We start from the raw sequence: 22,914 nt of genomic DNA on the forward strand, positions 1-22,914 counted from the left end.
CAATTAATGGAAGGAAAGAAAGCTAAAAACCATGAATTGGAGGAAGGTCCATAGAATATGCCATAGAGACAATAGAGGTTCTTAACTAAAGATTAAATGTTCTTCACCATATTGCTACAACGGATAACAAGTAAAATGCGGTCAGCAACCTGTGTGTTGTTTGCTAAAACAACTGATAACTCAGACGGCAAACATAAATGAGAACATAAGAGGTTAAAAAAGGACATTCCATCAGGAAATGGTAAACCGTCAAAGGTTGAGGACAATGAGCACAAAGAGGTGGGGTATCACCACTTAACAAATGGAATTGGCTAAAAAGACAGTGCCCAATATGTATCGTAGCTAAAATGACCTCCTCATGGCGAGAGGGCCGAGAGGAGGCCGGCCAAGCCACTGGGAGAGTTTAATTCTCCAAAGCTTGTTTCCAAGAAGGGAAGACCAGTGGTGATGCAGAAGTGACACCACCTGCTGAGAGATGGCAACACAGAGATCATTGGAGGGAATGGAAAAACTAGTGGGCCGAGGTACGAGGACTGCAGCCATGGCAGCAGTGTCAGTGCCCTCGTTTCCCATCAGACCGATGTGACCAGGGATCCACATAAACATCACAGTGGCTCGATTGAGGGTGAACAAGTGAAAGCTTTCCTGGAGCTGTTGCACTAAAGGATGAATGGTGTATAGCACAAAGAGGCTCTGAAGGATACAGGGTACTTATAATGGTGGAAAAATCAGTACTTCTTTATGACTTTATTAAATTCTATAGTTTTTCCTGATTACATTGATGTATACATTATAGGGTTTCACATGAATAATGACGTTGTTGTTGTTGTGGTCTTCAGTCCTGAGACTGGTTTGATGCAGCTCTCCATGCTACTCTATCCTGTGCAAGCTTTTTCATCTCCCAGTACCTACTGCAACCTACATCCTTCTGAATCTGCTTGGTGTATTCATCTCTTGGTCTCCCTCTACGATTTTTACCCTCCACGCTGCCCTCCAATACTAAATTGGTGATCCCTTGATGCCTCAGAACATGTCCTACCAACCGATCCCTTCTTCTGGTCAAGTTGTGCCACAAACTTCTCTTCTCCCCAATCCTATTCAATACTTCCTCATTAGTTATGTGATCTACCCATCTAATCTTCAGCATTCTTCTGTAGCACCACATTTCGAAAGCTTCTATTCTCTTCTTGTCCAAACTATTTATCGTCCATGTTTCACTTCCATACATGGCTACACTCCATATGAATACTTTCAGAAATGACTTCCTGACACTTAAATCAATACTGGATGTTAACAAATTTCTCTTCTTCAGAAACGCTTTCCTTGCCATTGCCAGCCTACATTTTATATCCTCTCTACTTCGACCATCATCAGTTATTTTGCTCCCCAAATAGCAAAACTCCTTTACTACTTTAAGTGCCTCATTTCCTAATCTAATTCCCTCAGCATCACCCGACTTAATTAGACTACATTCCATTATCCTTGTTTTGCTTTTGTTGATGTTCATCTTATATCCTCCTTTCAAGACACTGTCCATTCCATTCAACTGCTCTTCCAAGTCCTTTGCTGTCTCTGACAGAATTACAATGTCATCAACGAACCTCAAAGTTTTTATTTCTTCTCCATGAATTTTAATACCTACTCCGAATTTTTCTTTTGTTTCCTTTACTGCTTGCTCAATATACAGATTGAACAACATCGGGGAGAGGCTACAACCCTGTCTTACTTCCTTCCCAACCACTGCTTCCCTTTCATGTCCCTCGACTCTTATAACTGCCATCTGGTTTCTGTACCAATTGTAAATAGCCTTTCGCTCCCTGTATTTTACCCCTGCCACCTTTAGAATTTGAAAGAGAGTATTCCAGTCAACATTGTCAAAAGCTTTCTCTAAGTCTACAAATGCTAGAAATGTAGGTTTCCCTTTCCTTAATCTTTCTTCTAAGATAAGTCGTAAGGTCAGTATTGCCTCACGTGTTCCAGTGTTTCTACGGAATCCAAACTGATCTTCCCCGAGGTTGGCTTCTACTAGTTTTTCCATTCGTCTGTAAAGAATTCGTGTTAGTATTTTGCAGCTGTGACTTATTAAGCTGATAGTTCGGTAATTTTCACATCTGTCAACACCTGCTTTCTTTGGGATTGGAATTATTATATTCTTCTTGAAGTCTGAGGGTATTTCGCCTGTTTTATACATCTTGCTCACCAGATGGTAGAGTTTTGTCAGGACTGGCTCTCCCAAGGCCGTCAGTAGTTCCAATGGAATATTGTCTACTCCGGGGGCCTTGTTTCGACTCAGGTCTTTCAGTGCTCTGTCAAACTCTTCACGCAGTATCATATCTCCTATTTCATCTTCATCTACATCCTCTTCCATTTCCATAATATTGTCCTCAAGTACATCGCCCTTGTATAGACCCTCTATATACTCCTTCCACCTTTCTGCTTTCCCTTCTTTGCTTAGAACTGGGTTTCCATCTGAGCTCTTGATGTTCATACAAGTGGTTCTCTTATCTCCAAAGGTCTCTTTAATTTTCCTGTAGGCGGTATCTATCTTACCCCCAGTGAGATAGGCCTCTACATCCTTACATTTGTCCTCTAGCCATCCCTGCTTAGCCATTTTGCACTTCCTGTCGATCTCATTTTTGAGACGTTTGTATTCCTTTTTGCCTGTTTCACTTACTGCATTTTTATATTTTCTCCTTTCATCAATTAAATCCAATATTTCTTCTGTTACCCAAGGATTTCTACTAGCCCTCGTCTTTTTACCTACTTGATCCTCTGCTGCCTTCACTACTTCATCCCTCAAAGCTACCCATTCTTCTTCTACTGTATTTATTTCCCCCATTCCTGTCAATTGCTCCCTTATGCTCTCCCTGAATCTCTGTACAACCTCTGGTTCTTTTAGTTTATCCAGGTCCCATCTCCTTAAATTCCCACCTTTTTGCAGTTTCTTCAGTTTTAATCTACAGGTCATAACCAATAGATTGTGGTCAGAGTCCACATCTGCCCCTGGAAATGTCTTACAATTTAAAACCTGGTTCCTAAATCTCTGTCTTACCATTATATAATCTATCTGACACCTTTTAGTATCTCCAGGGTTCTTCCATGTATACAACCTTCTTTCATGATTCTTAAACCAAGTGTTAGCTATGATTATGTTGTGCTCTGTGCAAAATTCTACCAGGCGGCTTCCTCTTTCATTTCTGTCCCCCAATCCATATTCACCTACTATGTTTCCTTCTCTCCCTTTTCCTACACTCGAATTCCAGTCACCCATGACTATTAAATTTTCGTCTCCCTTCACAATCTGAATAATTTCTTTTATTTCATCATACATTTCTTCAATTTCTTCGTCATCTGCAGAGCTAGTTGGCATATAAACTTGTACTACTGTAGTAGGTGTGGGCTTCGTATCTATCTTGGCCACAATAATGCGTTCACTATGCTGTTTGTAGTAGCTTACCCGCATTCCTATTTTCCTATTCATTATTAAACCTACTCCTGCATTACCCCTATTTGATTTTGTGTTTATAACCCTGTAGTCACCTGACCAGAAGTCTTGTTCCTCCTGCCACCGAACTTCACTAATTCCCACTATATCTAACTTCAACCTATCCATTTCCCTTTTTAAATTTTCTAACCTACCTGCCCGATTAAGGGATCTGACATTCCACGCTCCGATCCGTAGAACGCCAGTTTTCTTTCTCCTGATAACGACATCCTCTTGAGTAGACGTATATATACCAAATTTTAAATTTATGGTTATGTATGCCGCCACGCCTCCTCTATTTCTGTTACAGAAACCAGTATTATTTTGAAAAGAACTGTGAACTTTCTGTTTCCATGGATTATACAAATGGTACATTGTATATTTTGGTAACAGTGCAGGTTTCTATTATCTGTAAATAATTATCTTTGCTAATTTTTATTTTTGTTTTGCTGAAGCAGTTTGTTCACGTGTTACTGAATGTTTGTTGCCCGAGTGCTACATATATTTGTGGAAGTACATATCCTTTAGTGTGCAACAAATACAAACTATGCCACGCATCAAGAAATTCAGTAAAAGGAAATTTCTTGGTAACCAGTTCATAAACAAAGCAAGCCACACTGTTGAAAGTAACCTATGTTCAGATCTTAAGGGACGAAATTCCCACATGGCACGCCTCCTGGTAATTCAAATTTTTGTGTTAACAATGACGCTGTTTGTAGTGGATTTCTTGTTGTCGATGTGGGCATCTTATCTTCTTTGATAAAGGAAGTGGCAAAATGCAAACAATGTGATGGTGTAGACTGCCTGGAAATAACTGAACAACAAAGTAGCAGGAATGGTTTAGTGCCAAAATTAGTTGTTCTGTGTAGATCCTGCAATAAATCTACCTCGAAAATGACTTCAAACATTGTGCATAATTCATATGATGTGAATTTGAATTTAGTGTATGCAATGTGTGCAATAGGAAAAGGAAAAAAGGCTGCTTAAACGTTTTTTGGTTTGATGGACCTTCCTCCTACTCCCAGTAGGTTCAGCAAGTACATAAAAACACTTTTAGGTGCCTTGACAGTTGTGTCTAAAGTATCTATGAAACGTGTAGTAGAAGAAACTGTAAATATTAGTGGAACCAGGGACTTTGCTGTTGCACTTGATGGGACATGGTAACGTCAAGGACATCGTTCCTTCAGTGGTGTTGTAAGTGCTACTTCTCTGGAGAATGGAAAAGGTATTGATGTTGAGGGCTTATCTAAGTACTGCCACACCTGCCATGGTAACACTGAAGGACATATTGAACATCAGCGTTCTAAGAATTATGATGGTTACAGTGAAGGTATGGAGTGCGATGGAGCTCTAAAAATATTTCAGAGGTCAGTGCCCATTTATAATGTTAGATATATGAAGTACCTGGGCGATGGGGACTCAAAAGCTTTCAATAAAATTAATGAGTTCAATGTTTATGGTGATGCTTTGGTGACGGAACTGGAATGTTGTGGACATGTGCAAAAGAGGATGGGTACTCTATTGAGGAAGCTATGAAGAGAAATGAAAGGAAAGTTGCGATCTGATGGAAAATCTCTGACTGAGGCAGATTGACAGAAACTGAAATAGACCTTCTTCAGAGTTGTTATAGACTGGCCATTAGAGGAACTGCACCTCTGAATGATGTTACAGCAATGAGAAAAGCTGTATGGGCCACTTACTTTCATGAGTTGTCCACAGGTGACCACCCTGTTCACAGACTTGGCCCTAAAGGAGGAGATTCTTGGTGTGGTTACCAAAAAGCAAAAGAAAGTGGTCAAATATACCATCATAAGCATTCTCTTCCTGAGCCTGTTATGAATGAAATAAAACCAATTTTTAGAGTCCTTCCTGAGCCTGTTATGAATGAAATAAAACCAATTTTTAGAGACCTTGCTTTGCTTAGTAAATGTCTTCATGGGGGCACTCAGAATACAAATGAAAGTTTCAACCATTGCATATGGGAGAGATTACCCAAGAATGTTTTTGTAGGACTAAATACGTTAAAAGTTGGTGTACTAGATGCAGTGATAAGTTCCAATGATGGAGTGATACGAAGGTTGGAAGTCCTGAGAAATTTAGGCTTAAAATGTAGCTGTAATATGGAAGATCAATTGCTTGCATGTGAGAGACAACGGGTGCAAATAAGCAAGAAGTGCTAAAAGGAATGCCAAGAGGAAGCTTGAAGATTAAGAAACGCTGCAGGATGAAGACTATGCTTCAGGAATGTTCCGAGGCACAATTTAATTGAACTCATATCTTCATTCATTGTATTTATCAGAATTCAGGTACAAATATTTCCTAAATTTTGTAAAGCATTGTTCTAATTTTTTTCTGTAACTTGAAATAGTCCATACTTATGTAGTAGTCCTAAACCATATTGCAGAATCAAGTAAATTATAGAAAAAATAACATTTTTATTAGGGAAAAAATTATAAAAATTAAAATATAATGTGATATTTTTTATCCTTGTAATATACATGATAGGTAGAATTAAATAGGTCTAGTACCTCAGCCATCATGTCATGCTTACCTGGTAAAAATTTGATCTCCTTCAAATGTATAACATTGGATTAAATGGTTTCTCAATTTGAGGAAGCCTTTTGGAAAAAAACGCATCAATTTCTTTGTAATATTTTTAATAACCCTATTCAGGTTCCAAAATATTCAAAATACTTATAATTTGTTTAGAAAGTGTGCTGCATTATCTGATATAAACAAAAAATCTCTAAAACATATACATTATTAACAGTGCCTGAAAGAAATAGGTGTTGGTATTTACATAATATTGAGCTGGAAAAATACCCTGTATCCTGAAGAGCACTAAGAGAGTTGTATCCTGAAGGGCACTAAGAGAGTCAGAGCAGATGACAGAACGGAAAAGCCTCTGTCGCCAGATGTACTGCATGGCCTGACACAGTGCAAAGAGCCCCACTGTAAATACTGAGCAGTTTTCCAGAAACCAATACCAAAAGTTGTTGGTGCCGATGATGAAGGCACATCCAACACGATGGTCAGTCTGAGAGCCATCAGTGTACACAAAGGTACTATATGAAATTCCGTACAAAGGTTGAGAAACTTAACAGCAATAGAGCAAGTCTCGAGTAGTGTCCTTAGGAAGTGAATAAGGTTCAAGGTGAACACGGGCTGCTGCACGAAGCCAAGGTGGTGAGGAATTCACACCTGTTGGGAAAGTGGCAGGTAGTGTGAAGTTAAGCTGCCAGAGTAATAGTCAAAAGTGATCTCCAGGAGGTAACAGAGAAGAGGGATACGTCCCATACTGCCGATCAAAGGAGTCATTGAAGAAGGAGGCATAGAATGGGTTGCCAGGCATGGCAGACAAATGGCATGTGCATCTAGTGAGGAGAAAATGATGGTGGTATGACAGCAATAGTTTGGCAGCTTCTGCATACAGGCTCTCAACCAGGCTAGTGTTAAAAGCCACCAGTGCCAAACGGATGCCATGGTGGTGGATTGTATTGAGACGGAATAATATGAACCGACATGCAGGTGCATAAACGAAACACCCATAGTCTAGTTTCGAACAGACAAGAGATTGGTACAAATGGAGGGGGATGATCCAATCCACTCCCCAGGAAGTTCTGCTGAGGGTACATAGGACGTGTACACCATGTGACTAGGTAAGACACATGGGAGGACTGAGAAAGTTTCCTATCGAGCATGAGCCCCATGAGTTTCATAGTTTCAGTTAATGGAAGAACAACAGGCCCAAGATGTAACGATAGTGGAAGAAACCGATTGTGCTGTCAGACATTCATGCAAACGATTTTGTCAGTGGAAAAGCAAAAGCCACTGTCAGTGCTCCACAAGGAAAGACAATAGAGACAACACTGAAGACGCCGCGTCAAGTAGACGTGTCCATGAAGACCTGCAGTAGATGGCAAAATTGTCAACAAAAAGGGAACCGGAGATGCCCGGTGGGAGAGAGGCCATAATAGGGTTAATGGTGCTAGCAAAGAGGATGACACTCAGGATGGAACTGTGAGGCACACTATTTTTTTTTATAAAGGTGTCCAACAAGGCAGAACCCATATGTGCGTAAAAACATGGCCTTTTAAAAATCCCTGAAGGAAACAGGGCATGTGACCTCGGAAGCCCCATGTGTAGAGAGTACTGAGGATACCAGTGTTCCAGCAGGTGTCATAGGCTTTCTCCAAATCGAAAAACATGGCCATAGTCTGGTATTTCCATGTTAAATCATTCATGACATTGGTTCACAAAGTGATAAGACAATCAACTGCAGAACGGCATGCTCGAAATCCACATTGTGCAGTAGTTAGTAAATTGCGAGACTCGAGCCACCATACCATCTTGGGCATGAATCATACATTCCTTCACCTTGAAAACACAGCTGGTGAGAGTAATGGGGCAGCAGCTAGAAGGAAAATGTTTGTCCTTACTGGGCTTAGGTATGGGTATCATAGTGGCTTCAAATGCCCTCTGCCCAGATGCGATTGTACGTATGAAGGAGAAAGTGCTTGCCCACAAGAGAAAGGTTCTGCAAGCTATGTATACATTGTCTGGTGCTGGAGCAGAGGGTTGGGATGAACTGGGAGCATGATCTAGCTCCCACACAGTAAAGGCAGCATTGTAACACTCACGATTCTGAGAAAAGAAGGATGTGCCTGAGCCCCCTCCACTTGTTTCTGACAGAGGAATCCTTTGTGTGAGATGGTTACTGACTTACTGAAATCTGACCAAAAGCAAATGTGAAAAAGAATTTCTTAGTGAAACTTGGACCCTTCAGAAATGAATCCAATTGTTTTTTTGTGCTACAGAGAGAAAAAGATGTATGGCATTGTGGGGCAGTAAGCCCCTAGAAGTAGTTTCAGCCACCTGATTGGAATGATTTTCTTTGCACACATAGTGGCATCTTTCCTTTGCAGTGTACAAGTGTAGCTGGTTTGTATGGTGGCTGTAATGAGTGCATATTAGATGTAGATGTTGTGTTTTTATTTCTGATGAGACTGAGAAAAAAGGGAGTGGATGAAACCTTGTGCCAGCATGTAGCTTAGTCCTCTCAAGTAGCAAAAAAAAGAGGGCCACTCAACTTAAATGTCTCCATCTGCAGACGAATCACAGTCAACACTATCCTGCACCCTCACTGCATGAAAAAGTGTCGGCTGGTTGGGAATTTAATCCAGCACACTGGTGCAAAGTCTGGTGATCAGGAGCTTAATGCTACCATCTGTCCTACACTTCCCATTCAAATACTGGAGTTGAAAATTATTTTCGTAACTATAATTCAGATGGGCTACCTCCAAATTGAGAAGAACCATACAGGTATGGATTAGTGACAGCATCTATGCATTCTAATTATGTGTCAGTTTGTTATTGTGTACCAAACATGAATTCATCACATCCTTTTTTTTTTTAAATAAAAAGATAGACTGTGTGAAGACTGCACCAAAGAAGACAATTTCGTCTGCTGCATTTCTGTGTATGTGAAATATTCATCTTATTGGGTACTTTGAAAAGCATGTAACAAAAGTAACTAAAATATAATTGGTATGTCTACCTGACCAATTGGATGTCACAGTGACAGAAAGTTCTCAGCCTGTTTCTTCCAAAAATTTTAAACATGCTACAACTGGCACACTGTATACCCAGTTTGAATATTTATCAAGGGTTACTAATTCACAAACAACTAGTTTACAAACATGGCATGCATACTGCAAGTCATATCAGAATCAATTCTCTAATAGACAATGAAAGACACAGTATTGTCCAATTCATACATGATGACAGTTCATGCAAGCCTAGTCACAGATAGGGATTGCAGTAAGAGTTCTTCTTGTGGGACACCCACAGCTGTACAAGTCCATTTTGAAGACTGAAGAAACCACAGGACAGTTGCTTAATCTGAAACCTTTTATTGTGTACATGACTAGTTTTAGAACATTCCATCATCTGGTGTAAAAAATAAAATAACTTAGTCATCTGAGGTCATCCTCATCCCAGTGTTGTCATGGAACCAAAGGTTCCATTTCAAAAGGGTAAAAGAGAGAAAAATTCTGTAACAATTCTTTCCCTGTGCTCTGTGAGCAGGAAACAAGCAGGAAAACTGTGTAATAGTAAGTGCTCCAAAACTGGTCATGTACACAATAAAAGATTGTGGATTAAGCAGCTGTCCTGCGGTTTCTTCATTTTTTGAAAGGTTTGCAGTGTTGCCACCACCAAGCATCAGTTGTGGTGTCCGTGTACAAGTGCTTTGTGCTTGAAGAAAGCACATATCGTGCAAATTGTGTTTCTTGCTTGCTTATGTAGAATTTGTCACTTGCCCCCTCCATCAGGTTTGATTTATTATTTATTTATTTATTTCTTGCTCATTACAAAATAATAAGTGTTACAGACAATAAATATTGAAAAATATGTGTTTACAATAAAGAATAGTCAGGATTACGAATGTAGATTTCGGCACATATTTGCATTTAATAATAAAAGAAATGCAAAACATTGTGGTTCAGGAACTCTTCTATAATATAAAATGATCCTTGTCATAGGAACTGCCTTAAAGTTTTTTTAAACAGGAGTGGATATCATGTATTCTTCTTGTCTCTTGACTATGATACTCACTATTCAGTTTAAAAATGGATTTTTCTTTCCCTTTGAAGAACATCAAAGAGAATATGTATTGCGCAGTAGATGTAAGGATTCCAAGTTTCTTAAAAAGAATCCTGCATGTAGCTCTAGGATGGACCCCGCACATGATACTTATGGCTCTTTTTTGTGCACACAATACTTTTTAGCCAGTGACTGATTACCCCAAACTATAATTCCATATGCCATAATGGCATGAAAATAACCATAATATGCGGACTTCATGGTTTCCATACTTCTATAAGAAGAAACAATGCGTAATGCATAAGTTGCTGAACTCAAAATCATTTGCATAGATTCCGTATGACAACTTGCAACAAATGGAATAAAGACTCACTAAATAACTTTCTCTCTTTATATTTAATGCTTGTAATGGTTACAACATACACAGCAGAGCATTTAGAGCACTACTGAATGCTCATTGACTGTTGGAGAATTTGTGAATCCAATTTTATACATTTGAGGGAGACCAAATTTTTACCAAATATGCATCACATGATGGCTGAGGTACTAGACCTATTTAATTCTACCTATCATGTATATTACAAGGATAAAAACTATCACATCTTATATTTTAATTTTTATTAATTTTTGCCATGATAAAAATGTTATTTTTTCTATAATTTACTTGATTCTTCAATATAGCTTAGCTCTACTACATAAGTATGGACTATTGCAAGTTACACACCTGTGCAGAACAAGTCTAAACTCAACCGCCATCATTCATAACTTCAACCAGAGAGCGGAAGAATAAAAATAAACTCTGTATCAATAAATACAGACTGACAATTCGAATGTCTTCCACAATTGCTCTTCCCTGATAGACTCTGCCCATAGCAGAAATGTTGGCCAACTGTGTTGATCCAAAGGGGGGACTACTTGGGAAACTGAATAAATTCTTGATCATAAAATTACACACTCCATTCAGCAAGGTCATAGAAATTCAGGATTTTTATATTGTTAATATAAATTTCAATATAATTCTTTTGGGACCTTCCATGGTGACTCATGTTACATTTTGAAATCAGTGTTTTATTATGTTGACTTGTTATCAATCTATAAATTCATATTTTCTTTTGTAGATCATCATTATAAATTGTGTTATTCAGGCAAAGATTTTGAAGTGTTATTTAAGCAGGGAAGGGCATTAAAATTAAAGAACAAGAAAGTAATTTATGTTATGACTCACGTTACAAATTTGGGACATCCTATTACTAATGTGCATTTTAGGTCAAAAGTGTTCTCAAACTATCAGGAGTATGGATCTGGTTTTTATCACAGAAAATGTGTATTAGGTTGGCATTCAAATGGCAGAGTTACAGATTTCTAAAAATATTTATACCATGTGAATATTGTAATATATTGAAAAAGGCGTGTGATTCAATGTTACATGACTCATGTTACTTGCTACCTCTTCTTGGAAATTTTTTTCCTGCAAACAGAGATAAGAAAATACGACATTATGTGCTAAATAAGGTAAAATTAACATTAACATTTCACTTTTCAAATACTATGAAAAATTATAAGAGCATGACATCTGGGAAAATGAACTGTTTCAATTAAATGTCAGAGAACTGAAAATATCCTCTTGCATTTTCTTTATAATTTCGTCACATTTTACAGGCCATTTCCAGTAGTGATCAGCACACTCCATTGCACTGATCAAGCAAGAATTTCCAAAAACTGCACGTACTACTCCGGCATTGAATTTTCTGTCATATCCTACTTTGTACCAGTCTCCAGTTTTCACACTTACTATAGTTTCTTCAGTATGATGATCTGCAGCAACAAAATTCTTTGGAGACAGCAGATATGTTTGTAGTACTCCTTTCTTTTGGTGAAAGTAGTGAATGCTCTTTATGTTTGGTACTGATGGTGCTGAATAAATATTTGAGCCAAATTAAGTTTTACATTGATTCCTTGAATTTCATCAATAGACACATGAAAAACCTACATAGTTGTGGTACTTGCAGCTACCTGAGCGAAGGTTGATGCATCACCTACTATGAATTTCTGCATTTTTACTGCATTCCCCATTAGCCATTCCGCAACTGCATCAATTCCGTTTGCGGCTTTTTTACCATGGGATGCAGCAAATAAGTTCCAATAGATTTCCACATTATGAAATGATTGAATTGAGGCAGGTCCATCTGACCAGATTGAAAATACCTTCACATTTTCAGGTATAGTTGACAGTACCTTGCTAATGAAAGCAATTGCAGCATTTGAGCCATGGCTTTATCCAGAGCGCTAAGTGACTTATATGGTGATAAGCTTGCTTTACTAGGCTGCTGATCTTGCATCTTATGTTGCCTGTGTTTTCTAACTCCCTCCCCATTTTTATCTCTTCTTTCTTATGATAACAGCCCTTGCTTATGTTGACTCAAATGTAGAAACTTTTGTTTCTACTTCTGCTGGCCTTTTCGAGTTTCTTCCAGATGCTTCTTCTTAAATTCTTCATTTTTTCCTTCATTCTTTAACTTTTCCCTCCTCCTACTCTGTCTTTCTGCTGCTACTAAGAGCATCCTCTTCTTCTAACCTTAAAATAATACAACTGTGACTCAGATTATGTGAGTCACATTACACTGTTAATTTTCTGTTTTTACTATATTGGTTGAAATTGGGAAATTTTTAGTAGTGATGTTAGTTACACATTCATACTAAGAAGTAAATTACTGAACAAGATAAGGTTATCTCTCATATATCTCTATTGACATGCAAACTTAATTACATGTAAGTGACTCATGTTACATGAAAGTTCATGCTGTTGTGTTATATTGTTTACCCCAGCCTATAATTTACCCACTTCAGTTTTATACTCTTTATGCAATACATTAGGGTATGAAACAGTAATATAAATAATGATATATTAATTCTTACCTGCCAATTAGTTGAAATGAAGGTCTAAAATCTCCAACTCACACTCTCATCACATGAAAAACATATGGCATTATAAAAATGGCTACAAATTAAGGAGGGCAATCAATAATGGGCCACAAACCATTGTTGCCATACAGTAAAAAGTCCAGCCTTTTCAAAAAATATGTAAAAAGTACCAAATTTTAAACTTTTAAATATCGTACATGTGTCCTACTTTATGTGGAAGACCCCTTTTGCGGATATTTTGCCAACACTAATGACAAAGTACTGGATTTGAATTTATCTTGTCTTATTTTCTACCTTTTTCATTTGTGCCAAATTTTATCCTCTCTGCATTTCATCACTGTCATTCATTCTATTTACATGTTATGATGTAGTAATTTAAACTTTAATAACATTTCTGTGCTGTGGTTTTTTTCAAATGTTCATTGTGGACTATGTAATTCAGAGAAGAAACAATGTTTCAGAATGGTCCCGCGAGGCCCTCCTAGACAAGTGGATGAAGGATGCAGTTGCTTGTTGCCAGTTGGCAGGTGTGCAGCCCCCAGCCTCGGCTCTTCAGCTCCGTGACAGTGGCAGCACACCTTCATCCCCAGTTCTGCAGCCTCCAGATATACCACCAGACCCTGAAGACCTTACAGAGCCTGTTGTGAGTGTCATGATAAGATTTTCTTTTGCATGTACTGGCCATGTGAAAAATTAGACATACAAATTTTAACATATAGCACTTGCCAAATAGCTTCCATTTGTGAATACAGCAAACTCCTGATTACCTGGGTGCAAAAAATTCAGTTTGTGGATTATCTGTGCAGAGTTCGCTGGGAGGGAAGGGATGAGGAGAAGAGAGGAGGGGATTGGAGGGGGAGGGGGTGGTAAGATCTGTTACAATTAAAATAATATTTTCATTTGAAACTTGCTATAATGCATGTGACTCATGTTTCCTCATGTGCACTGAGGCACAGACGTGCAGTGATCTTTTATTAGAGTAATGCTGCAGGCTTCCACATGAGACGTATAACATGTTTTAAAAATACAGAAAGTAGCAGTTTCTTGTAAACAGAGAGTAGCAGTTTCCTGTAAAAATGTGTATTTTGGATTGTCCTTAATTTATGGTTATATGTGTAGTCTGTTTCATGATTTATTGTTTGTTACATCATTACTAACTATATGCTTTCTTGCTTTCTTAATGCTTCAGTTTTATTTTGTTTGCCTCTCTGTCTTACACACACACACACACACACACACACACACACACACACACACGAGAGAGAGAGAGAGAGAGAGATCATTTGTGGGAAAAGTGTAGATAATACCATATAAACTAATTGTTCTGCCTTCATGTATCTTCTTTCTTTTCTACCTAAATCTTCTCAGACTGTTTCTGTTTCACCAAATTTTCTTGTTTGCATTATAAGCAGTGTGAAATCTGCACACTGCCAGTGTCAGAGGAGACTGGTGGTGATGTGTCAGCACCCTGTGGTCACCGCTTCTGCACTTCGTGCTGGGAGAATTATCTCACAGTCAAGATCCAAGCTGGCGATGCCCATGGAATTCTATGTCCTGCTTACCAGTGCCCCATGTTAGTGCCTGCGGATGTAATAGAGAAGCTTGTTTCTCCAGATATGGCTCGTCGATATCTTCAGTTTGATATTGAGGTCTGTATGATATACTGCAGTAATTAAATTACTAGGTTTGCATCATGGTTCTAAATTATTATTTTCTAAACATTATATGTAGATTCAATTTATATTTCAACATAATAGAAGCAAAAATTGAGTACTAACTTTTTGACAAAAGCGGAGCACCTACATGACCCCAAGTTAGGAGTAAATGATCAAGGATCACATGAGATAAATTTTGTAGTACTTGAATATCCAGTGCTCAGAATTTTTAAAAATTCTTTCATTACAAGTTTTATATTTTGGTACTCCTGAGGTGACAAGGACAGCATGTAATAAACTTGATTCACTGGTTAATGAAAGAACCAATTTTATGGGTAATGCACAAATGAACAGTTCACAGTTCTGATGTGATGTAGAAAATAAGAGCCACTTATTATGAATGATAGAGTTATCACCATAGTCCAACTCAATGTCTTAGGTCAGTGTCTAGCTGATGCCTGGTTGATGTCGTAGATGGTGTTCTAGTCAATGTGCAGATTTGTGTCCAGCTCAGTCAGGTGCAAGCTGGTCAGTGTCTTGTTCAGAGTCCTGTACTGCCCTGGGTCGACATGTGGTCAGAGATCTGTGTGGTGCTGAAGAATGCTGCTGAAGATGACTACCAATGGATGAGATGCAAGGAACAGCCAGTGTTGAGCCCAGAGTGAGAGCAAGTGCTGTAGGCTAGTGGTCATGCATAATCTTAAGTAATCCTTTCGAAGGATTTCCATGATGATCATGTGACATGCAGGCACATGACATGGCATGCAGACAAAATGTGCCATGTTTGCAGTGGACTGTGTGGCTGCAGGTGCTGGTGGCGAGCAGTGCTGGTCTCTCTCATGGAGCCTGCCAGATTCTGCCATGCACACAGAGGGACATGTTAATGTTGTCATCTGGTATGTACATGAGGTGGTGAGCAGCATATATGAGCAGAATTGGGATTGCCGTATGTGTCTGGGTCGGCAGAGGATGCTTATGGTATGGGAACCAGCTGGCTGGAGATACATTCTGTAGTGGTATTTGGGCAGGCAGGTGGCCAGACATACAGCCCCTCCCCCTGAAACAGATGGCTAAACCATGAAGCACTGATTGCCAGAGGGAAGGTGGAGATGCTCCGGAGGATGGAGAATGGGCCCTGAGTGGGGGCGCAACAGAAGTGCCAGAAAGTGGAAAAGTGGCACGAGCATGCAAGGATCCCGAAGAGCAAAGATGAGATCTGATGCACAAGGAAAAAATGGACTAGAATGTGCAAAGAAAAGGCACTGAAGGAAGAGGAGAAGTATGAAGATGGTGTGGAAGGAAACATATGCATCAAAGAAGCACTAAAGAAAAATGGAAGACTGAAAGACCTGTCCTGATAGTTAGCATCAGACTGGGGAGTGCTACGCAGAGATAGTCCCATGCCCAATTGCAGAGGCAGCTGTAAGTGTGAAGGCTGCAGTGTGTGTCTTGACATGCACAGTGTTGTGAATAGGAGCACAGTGGTGCACGTGGGAGTGCAGTGGCACATGTAGGAAGTGAACGTAAGTGGGGACCTCAGTGCTGGTTGCTATGGCATGGCACTCATGGAAGGGAGACCAGCCATCACTGCATCTTCCTGATGAAGGGCAGGGGGAGGGAAGAAATTTGGACCTCGCAGCCAGAGGGGGTGGTGAGTGTGGCAGTAGGTGACATCGGATGCCAGAAAGACTGCCCGAGGAAGATCGACACATGGCCAGTACTGTCACCATTGTGTATTGAAGATCTGGGTGTGGGGCCATTCTTGAGAGGAGAGCTGACCATGGCAGCATCATTCAGATGAAGTGATCTGGTAGTGTCAAACTTGACTGAAGGAGGACAGTCGCCAGGTGAGAGAAGATGTGGATATGGAAAGCAAGAGGCAAGCAGAGCTGTCATCAGGAAAGAACAACCAGGCCTCCAAGGGTGGTGAGACCTGGTGCAGGATGAGGCAGCAATGGGCAGGACCACACCTTAGGCACAGTACAAACTGTGGAGTCATATGTTGGAGAAGAGGCAAAAACATGAGATGAGTGGAACCCATACACAGAAGCTTAGAGGCCCCAGAGGGAAGCAGGGCACCAAGGACAAGAGCAAAGAATCTTTGACAGGCAGAAAGAAGGCTGATGTGTCAGGGGGTGATACACCAGGGTCATCACAGTTGGAAGGGAGCAGAGCAATGCCATCAGTGGATGAAGAAAGGAAGTCCTTTGAGCGTGCATGTCAGATGCACAGGAAGGAAATGAGAGTATCCAATGGAGAGGGGAGTGAGGAGTCGTGCAGCTAGCTGGCCAGTGGTGAGGAGGATGGCGGTGGTGCTGGAACAGGAAGAGGCACTGGAGCCAGCAGTGATGGTGCTGATGATGCAGGGATAGATGACACAGGATCTGTTGGTACAGCAACAGAAGGCATCACAGCAGGAGGACCCAGATCAGGAGGCACAGTATCGGAAGGCACAGGAGCAGGAGGTGCCCATGGCACAGGATTTGGCCGGCACCCGTGGTTCAGGAACTGACGAGGCCTGATGCACAGGAGCTGGAAAATCCTGTGATACAGGGACCAACACGGCCTGAGGTGCAGGCACTGGAGGACTAGAGCAGGCTTCAGAGCTGGGTGAAGTGCCAAAGCCTGAAAAGGAAGAAAAGTTGAAGAGGGTGGTGGAGCCGAAGAATGTGTCAGAGTGGTAGAGCAAGAGATTCTGAGGATGCATAGAGCAAGAGAGGGCATTGGAATCTGAGGAAACTGTGCTGTAGTTGGGGGTACTGGAGACAGAGGAGCTAGAGGCAGCCAGAAGAGAACAATAAGAAGAGCAGAGATGAGGAGAAGATGGTTCAGCTTTGCGAGGAATGTAGGCCATGAATTCTAAGTAGGATTGAACTGCAGAGGAAGCTGCACTAAGTCTCTAGCCAGGGGAGAGGGGGAACAGCATCAGGATGGGCAAGGCACCATCGAAGAAGCATGCAGTGGTATGCAGGAAGTGCCATGTGTGATGCAGAAACTATGCTGTCCTGTCTGTAGCATGTGGGAGCATTCTCACGGGACAGTGCTGAGTTAAATGAGCAGTGCCCTGAGTGAGATGCTGCAACTACAGATCATGTAACTGTTAAAGTTGGAGCTGTGGTAGTTCCAGTGCAGGAACAGCCATGGTGGTCATGAAGATGTGAGAAGTATATACAAAAGAAAAGACACACATAGGATTGTTCCTCATTGCCACTTTTATGTCTTGGTCCTTATGAGGTGGATAGAACGGCACATGATAGTATGGCCAGGCTGATGTCCGGCTCAGTCAGTGTCTTGGTTGGAGTCCTGGGCCTTGCTGACTCAACATTCTGTTGGAGGTAGGGGAGGGACTGATGGCTGCTGCTGAAGATCGCTGCCAACAGATAAGGTGCAAAGATTTGCAGGCATTGAGTCTGGAGTGAGAGCGAGTGCTGTAGGCTAGTGATCATGCAGCATCTTAATTAATCTAGCTGAAGGGTTTCTGTGACGGTCGTGTGGCTTGCAGACACTTGACGAGTGGTGCATGGATTGGGTTTGCAGTGCAATGATTGGTTGCATGTGCAGCTGGCAGGTGATGATGGTGCCTCTTGTGGAGTCCACTGGAGTGTGGTTTGTACCCAGACGGGTGTGATGCTGTTGTTGTGTGGTGCGAACACAGAGCAGCATGTTGCTGTTGTCATTTGGTCTGTGGTGTGTATGACCAGAATTGTGATTGCTGCATGTGTCTGGTTTCAGTGTAGGATGCCTAGAATGTGCCAACATGCCAGCCAAAGATGTGACCTGTGGTGTTATTTGGTGCACAAGTGGCCAGATGCTACAGTTGGAATATACAAAAATACAGTAAAAAAGGAAGCATGAAAAGAAAAGATACAATAGGTAGTTGCAGGTGGAAAGAAAAAGTTACTTCAAATTGTTCTCTCTCCTGACATAGGCTATAGAGCAACTATCCCTTTGTTCCTTCCTTCCTTCCTTCTAGTATCTGTACATTTTATTATCTTTGTTTCTCTTCCATGTATTTAACTGTTCACCACAAAGGAATTATCCAAATTGGATGCAAATCAGTAAATGTGATGTAGATGTATAAACAAACAAATGATTACTGTTTCAGAAAAATTGGGTGATTTGTTCAAGAGAAAGAGCTTCAGAAGTGGAGCAAGTCAATAATGTGTTGGTCCACTTCTGGCCATTATTTGGCTTGTCACTGATTTACAGAATTGTTGGATATGCTCCTGAGGGATATCGTGTCAAATTCTGTCCAATTGGCACATTACATCACCTAAATCCTAAGCTGTTTGGAAGGCCCTACCCAAAGTATTCCAACAATTCTTAATTGGGGAGAGATCCAATGACCTTGCTTACTAAAGAAGGCTTTGGCAAGCACGAAGACAAGCAGTAGAAACTCTCGCACAGTGCGGGCAGGTATTATCTTGCTAAAACATCAGGCCAGGTTGGCTAGCCATAAAGGGCAACAAAATGGGGTGTAGAATATCGCCAACATACCACTGTGCTGTAAGGGTATTGAGGATGACAACCAATGGGGTCATACTGTGGAAAGAACTGGCACCCTAGACCATCACTCCTGGTTATAAGGCTGTATGGTGAGCGACAGTCAGGCTGGTATCATTCCACTGTCCAGGGCGTCTCCAGGCAGGTATTCACATGTAATCAGGGCTCAGTTCAAAATGAGACTCATCACTGAAGACAATTCTATTCCAGTCAATGAGATTCCAGGTCAAAGACTGTGTGATACCAACCTGACTGTCATCCACAATACAGACTGACAACCAGGAGTGATGGTCTGGGTTGCCAGGGTTCTTGCTTCTCAGAACCCTTTACTTGAAGAGGATTGTAGTTACATCTTTACAACATAACATCCCAGAAGCAGAAATTTTGATGAGAAGTGGTGCAAGTGAGTAAGTTTTTATACCCTGAATCCCGCTTATTTCAAACAATTTACCATTTCACTTTTTACATGTACAATTTCTAGTGATCTTATGTTATGCCATGATCATAAACAAAGCACAAGGTGAGACTCTGTGTGCTGCGATCTTGGAACTTGGTGTCAGCTGCTTTTCACACGGCCAATTTTACATGGCTCTCTCCTGTGTTAGTGAGGCAAACAAGCTCTTCATACATGTCCCCCAATCATACCAGTCAGAGACTGTGTACAAAGAAGCTTATAAGTAAAAAATAAATTCCACACACATGAAATCTCAGGCACAGCCATAAATAAATCCCTGGGCAATGACAGGCTTCTCACTTAGTGCAACATAAAACTTAATTTTAAAAAATTTTTAGTTTCCTATATCTGTAATTTTTGTGGCAGTTCTGTGTTGTTTTGTGAATGCTTCTCTTTTGCTCCAGACACAATCTACAATTTAAATTATTTATAAGAGTTCAGAACTTTCAATGCAGTTGACTTACAAATTATTCTTAAATGCTAGGCGTTTGTGGAGAGCAACCGAAGCATTAAATGGTGCCCAATGCCTGGCTGTGGTCGAGCAGTGCGGCTGCCTGAGTATGAGCAGCCACTACCTGGCTCTCGCTCAGGTTCTCCACCTCCAACATCACATGCTGTTGACTGCGGTAATGGGCATTTCTTTTGTTGGTGAGTATTAGTGGCTACATGATGGTTATTTGCATATTTCACTGGTTTCAATAGGTGTACAATGACATTCTCATTCACTTTGGCTTAACATGCTTAGAAAAATATGCCTGTTCTGGAAGGAGAACAACAATTCTCACCTGTAACTACAGTGTATAAGACCTCAACATCTGAAGAATTTTTCATGACCTCATGCAAGCTCTACCTTCATCAGTTTACATCTCAAACGATGATACAAAATTTTAAGTTTATTTTTACATTCAAGTTCAAGACCTGAAATGGGCAACTTTTTGTTCACAATAGTACTTTCTGTGTGATGGTCGTAGAGAACATAAGGCAGCATGCCTTGCCTCACATATTGGCTGCCCAAAGGAAATGTGCAGTGGTGGGTTGGCATAGAACCAATATTCCTGACACCATTATCTGTGTTTTGTGCTTCTGCAAAAGCAGCCACATAAGAAGAAATGATATTCATTTAAAAGACACTTGCAGTTGAAACTGAAGTCACCATATTAATTGGCATGTGCAGTCCAGATACATATAAATTGAAATTATACATTATTTATCAGAAACAATGAAAAACTAAGATACAGAGAGGTATAAATTTTGATGCCTTTAATTAAAGGCCAATGACTGTTATGTCAAATTCATTGAAACATTAAATTTATTTATTCACTGTAGATATTTAGTGATACGTGAAGACAGGTATATCAGAAATTAATAAAAATGATTAAAAATTATTACAAAAGAACGATTAAAAAGATTACAAATGAATTATCAGTCACTACTCTCATCAGTGTAAGACTCCTCAGCATCATCACTTGAAGCTGCTGTATTATTAACAAATTCATCAACAGCCATTTTGATGACTCCGCGTTGCTTCCAGTACTCTTGCTCCAAGTGTTGTATTTTTCTTTAATAACCATCCATTCCTCCACAACAGTTGAGAGAAATGCAGTATTAATGAGAGTCTAAAGAGTTTCCTTAGACATGTTATCTGTTACATTGCGTTCTCTGAAATTATATTTAATTTTGGCCCATGCAACTTCAGTCACATGCATATCACACAACTGAAGCAGTTTATTTTATGTAGATTATTATGCTGTCTGTTGGCAGCAAGCTTGTTAAGACCATTAACTTTCTTGGCTGGTTTGTTCTTTTTAATTAAGCCACACAGTCCCCCCCCCCCCCCCCTCCCCCACGGTTCTATCACTGCAGTTTATTTTTTCGGCTCATGATCACTCAAACATCGCTCTATCTTTGTAATCTTAAAAGTCATATTTAGATGATGCTTTATTGACCTGGCTGCTGTGGTATGGTGTATTATCTATAACTATCATGGAAATTAGATGGAATATAAGTGTAATTATACATGCCCTGTACTTTGCTTTTGGAATAGAGGATTGTAGAACTGGATTAATAGGAAGAATCCTTTGTATATATTAGCAGCAGCCATGTTACATGTGAAACTACAGTGTGCATATAGTAGCTCTTACAACATGTAGTCCACCTACACTGAGTCCTCCAGCAACAATATAACATACATTTCAAAATAATTGTAATGTAATACTCTGCCATGTTAAAGGATGATCAATAGTAATATTATTAATAGTTCAAATTACAACAGAAATTAAACCTTGTTGCCAGGGGTTCCAAGTGATTCACTCGAATAGTATTGGGAAACCTTCTGAGCCTTGTAGAACTGGACAGGCTTTTACCTTTGTATGTAGCAGCTCGTAATTTAGCCTGTGCAATAGAGTGGAGCTGATACTTTTGCTGTTTTTCTTTGTTGCAGCAATGTAAAATGTAAAAAATCATTTTTCACTTACTGCTGTGAATGACAAACTTCATTTTCCATTATGGTGTTGATGGCAAACTAGATGAAGTACTCGATGGACCAGGGATGGCCTATTCACTCACTTTAAACTGTTATCACAGTCTGCAAATCAGATCAACTCACAAATTCGATAGAGCACAATAAACTAAGAAATACTGGCTCTCTAAAAATGGATGCCACATTTCTATCGAAACATGTGTTCTAGATAATATTGGCAGCGCCTGGAGATTGTGAATATTATCACACTTGTTCCAGTTTCCTGTACTATTGGCAGTGCCAGTATGAAGAGTTTTCCTATCATGGCCAAACAGCACATTTATGTTTCAAGGTTTATGTATACAGGCTGCTTCATAAAGAATTCTGCAAATGAAATGAAATAACTGAGGCACAGTGAACAATAGAAACTTACTAGTTTCCTCTTTATTGAGAATGCCATTAAAGTTTTGTACATAAATTCTGCAATTAATTCCATATGTGTCTAACAGATGGCATGGGACACAGCTATCACTGTAAGGAACCAGAAAAAGTGGTTATGAAGGTTGATATACCCCTTAGATGCACGTTACTGTCACCCACTCATAAAAATGTGAGTTGTCTACAACAATGTAGGAATAACCTGTAGTTTCCACTGTACATTATTGCCTGTCGTCTGCTAAAGTGTATGAATTAAAATGGATGCACATTCCTGGCAGATCAATTTTCTATCTCGTCCAGTGTTGTATGGCTGTTATGGCAAACTGTGCCCTTCACTGTGACCCTCAAAAGTAGTCATTGAGGTCAAGTGAAGTGTGTAGGAAATGTACACAAGAGA

At 40.1% G+C, this 22,914-nt stretch overlaps 1 protein-coding gene across 1 annotated transcript in view; it reads left to right on the forward strand.

Annotated features, from left to right (window-relative positions):
• LOC126416252 (ankyrin repeat and IBR domain-containing protein 1-like) overlaps positions 1-22,914 on the forward strand; it is a 567,140-nt gene that overhangs the window by 330,687 nt on the left and 213,539 nt on the right. Inside the window, exons 7-9 of the mRNA XM_050083876.1 lie at positions 13,471-13,652; positions 14,419-14,658; positions 20,106-20,269. Of these exons, the coding sequence (XP_049939833.1) occupies positions 13,471-13,652; positions 14,419-14,658; positions 20,106-20,269 (586 nt within the window). The remainder of the gene's footprint in view (positions 1-13,470; positions 13,653-14,418; positions 14,659-20,105; positions 20,270-22,914) is intronic.

This window comes from Schistocerca serialis, chromosome 8 (assembly GCF_023864345.2).
Source record: "Schistocerca serialis cubense isolate TAMUIC-IGC-003099 chromosome 8, iqSchSeri2.2, whole genome shotgun sequence".
Classification (NCBI taxonomy): domain Eukaryota; kingdom Metazoa; phylum Arthropoda; class Insecta; order Orthoptera; family Acrididae; genus Schistocerca; species Schistocerca serialis.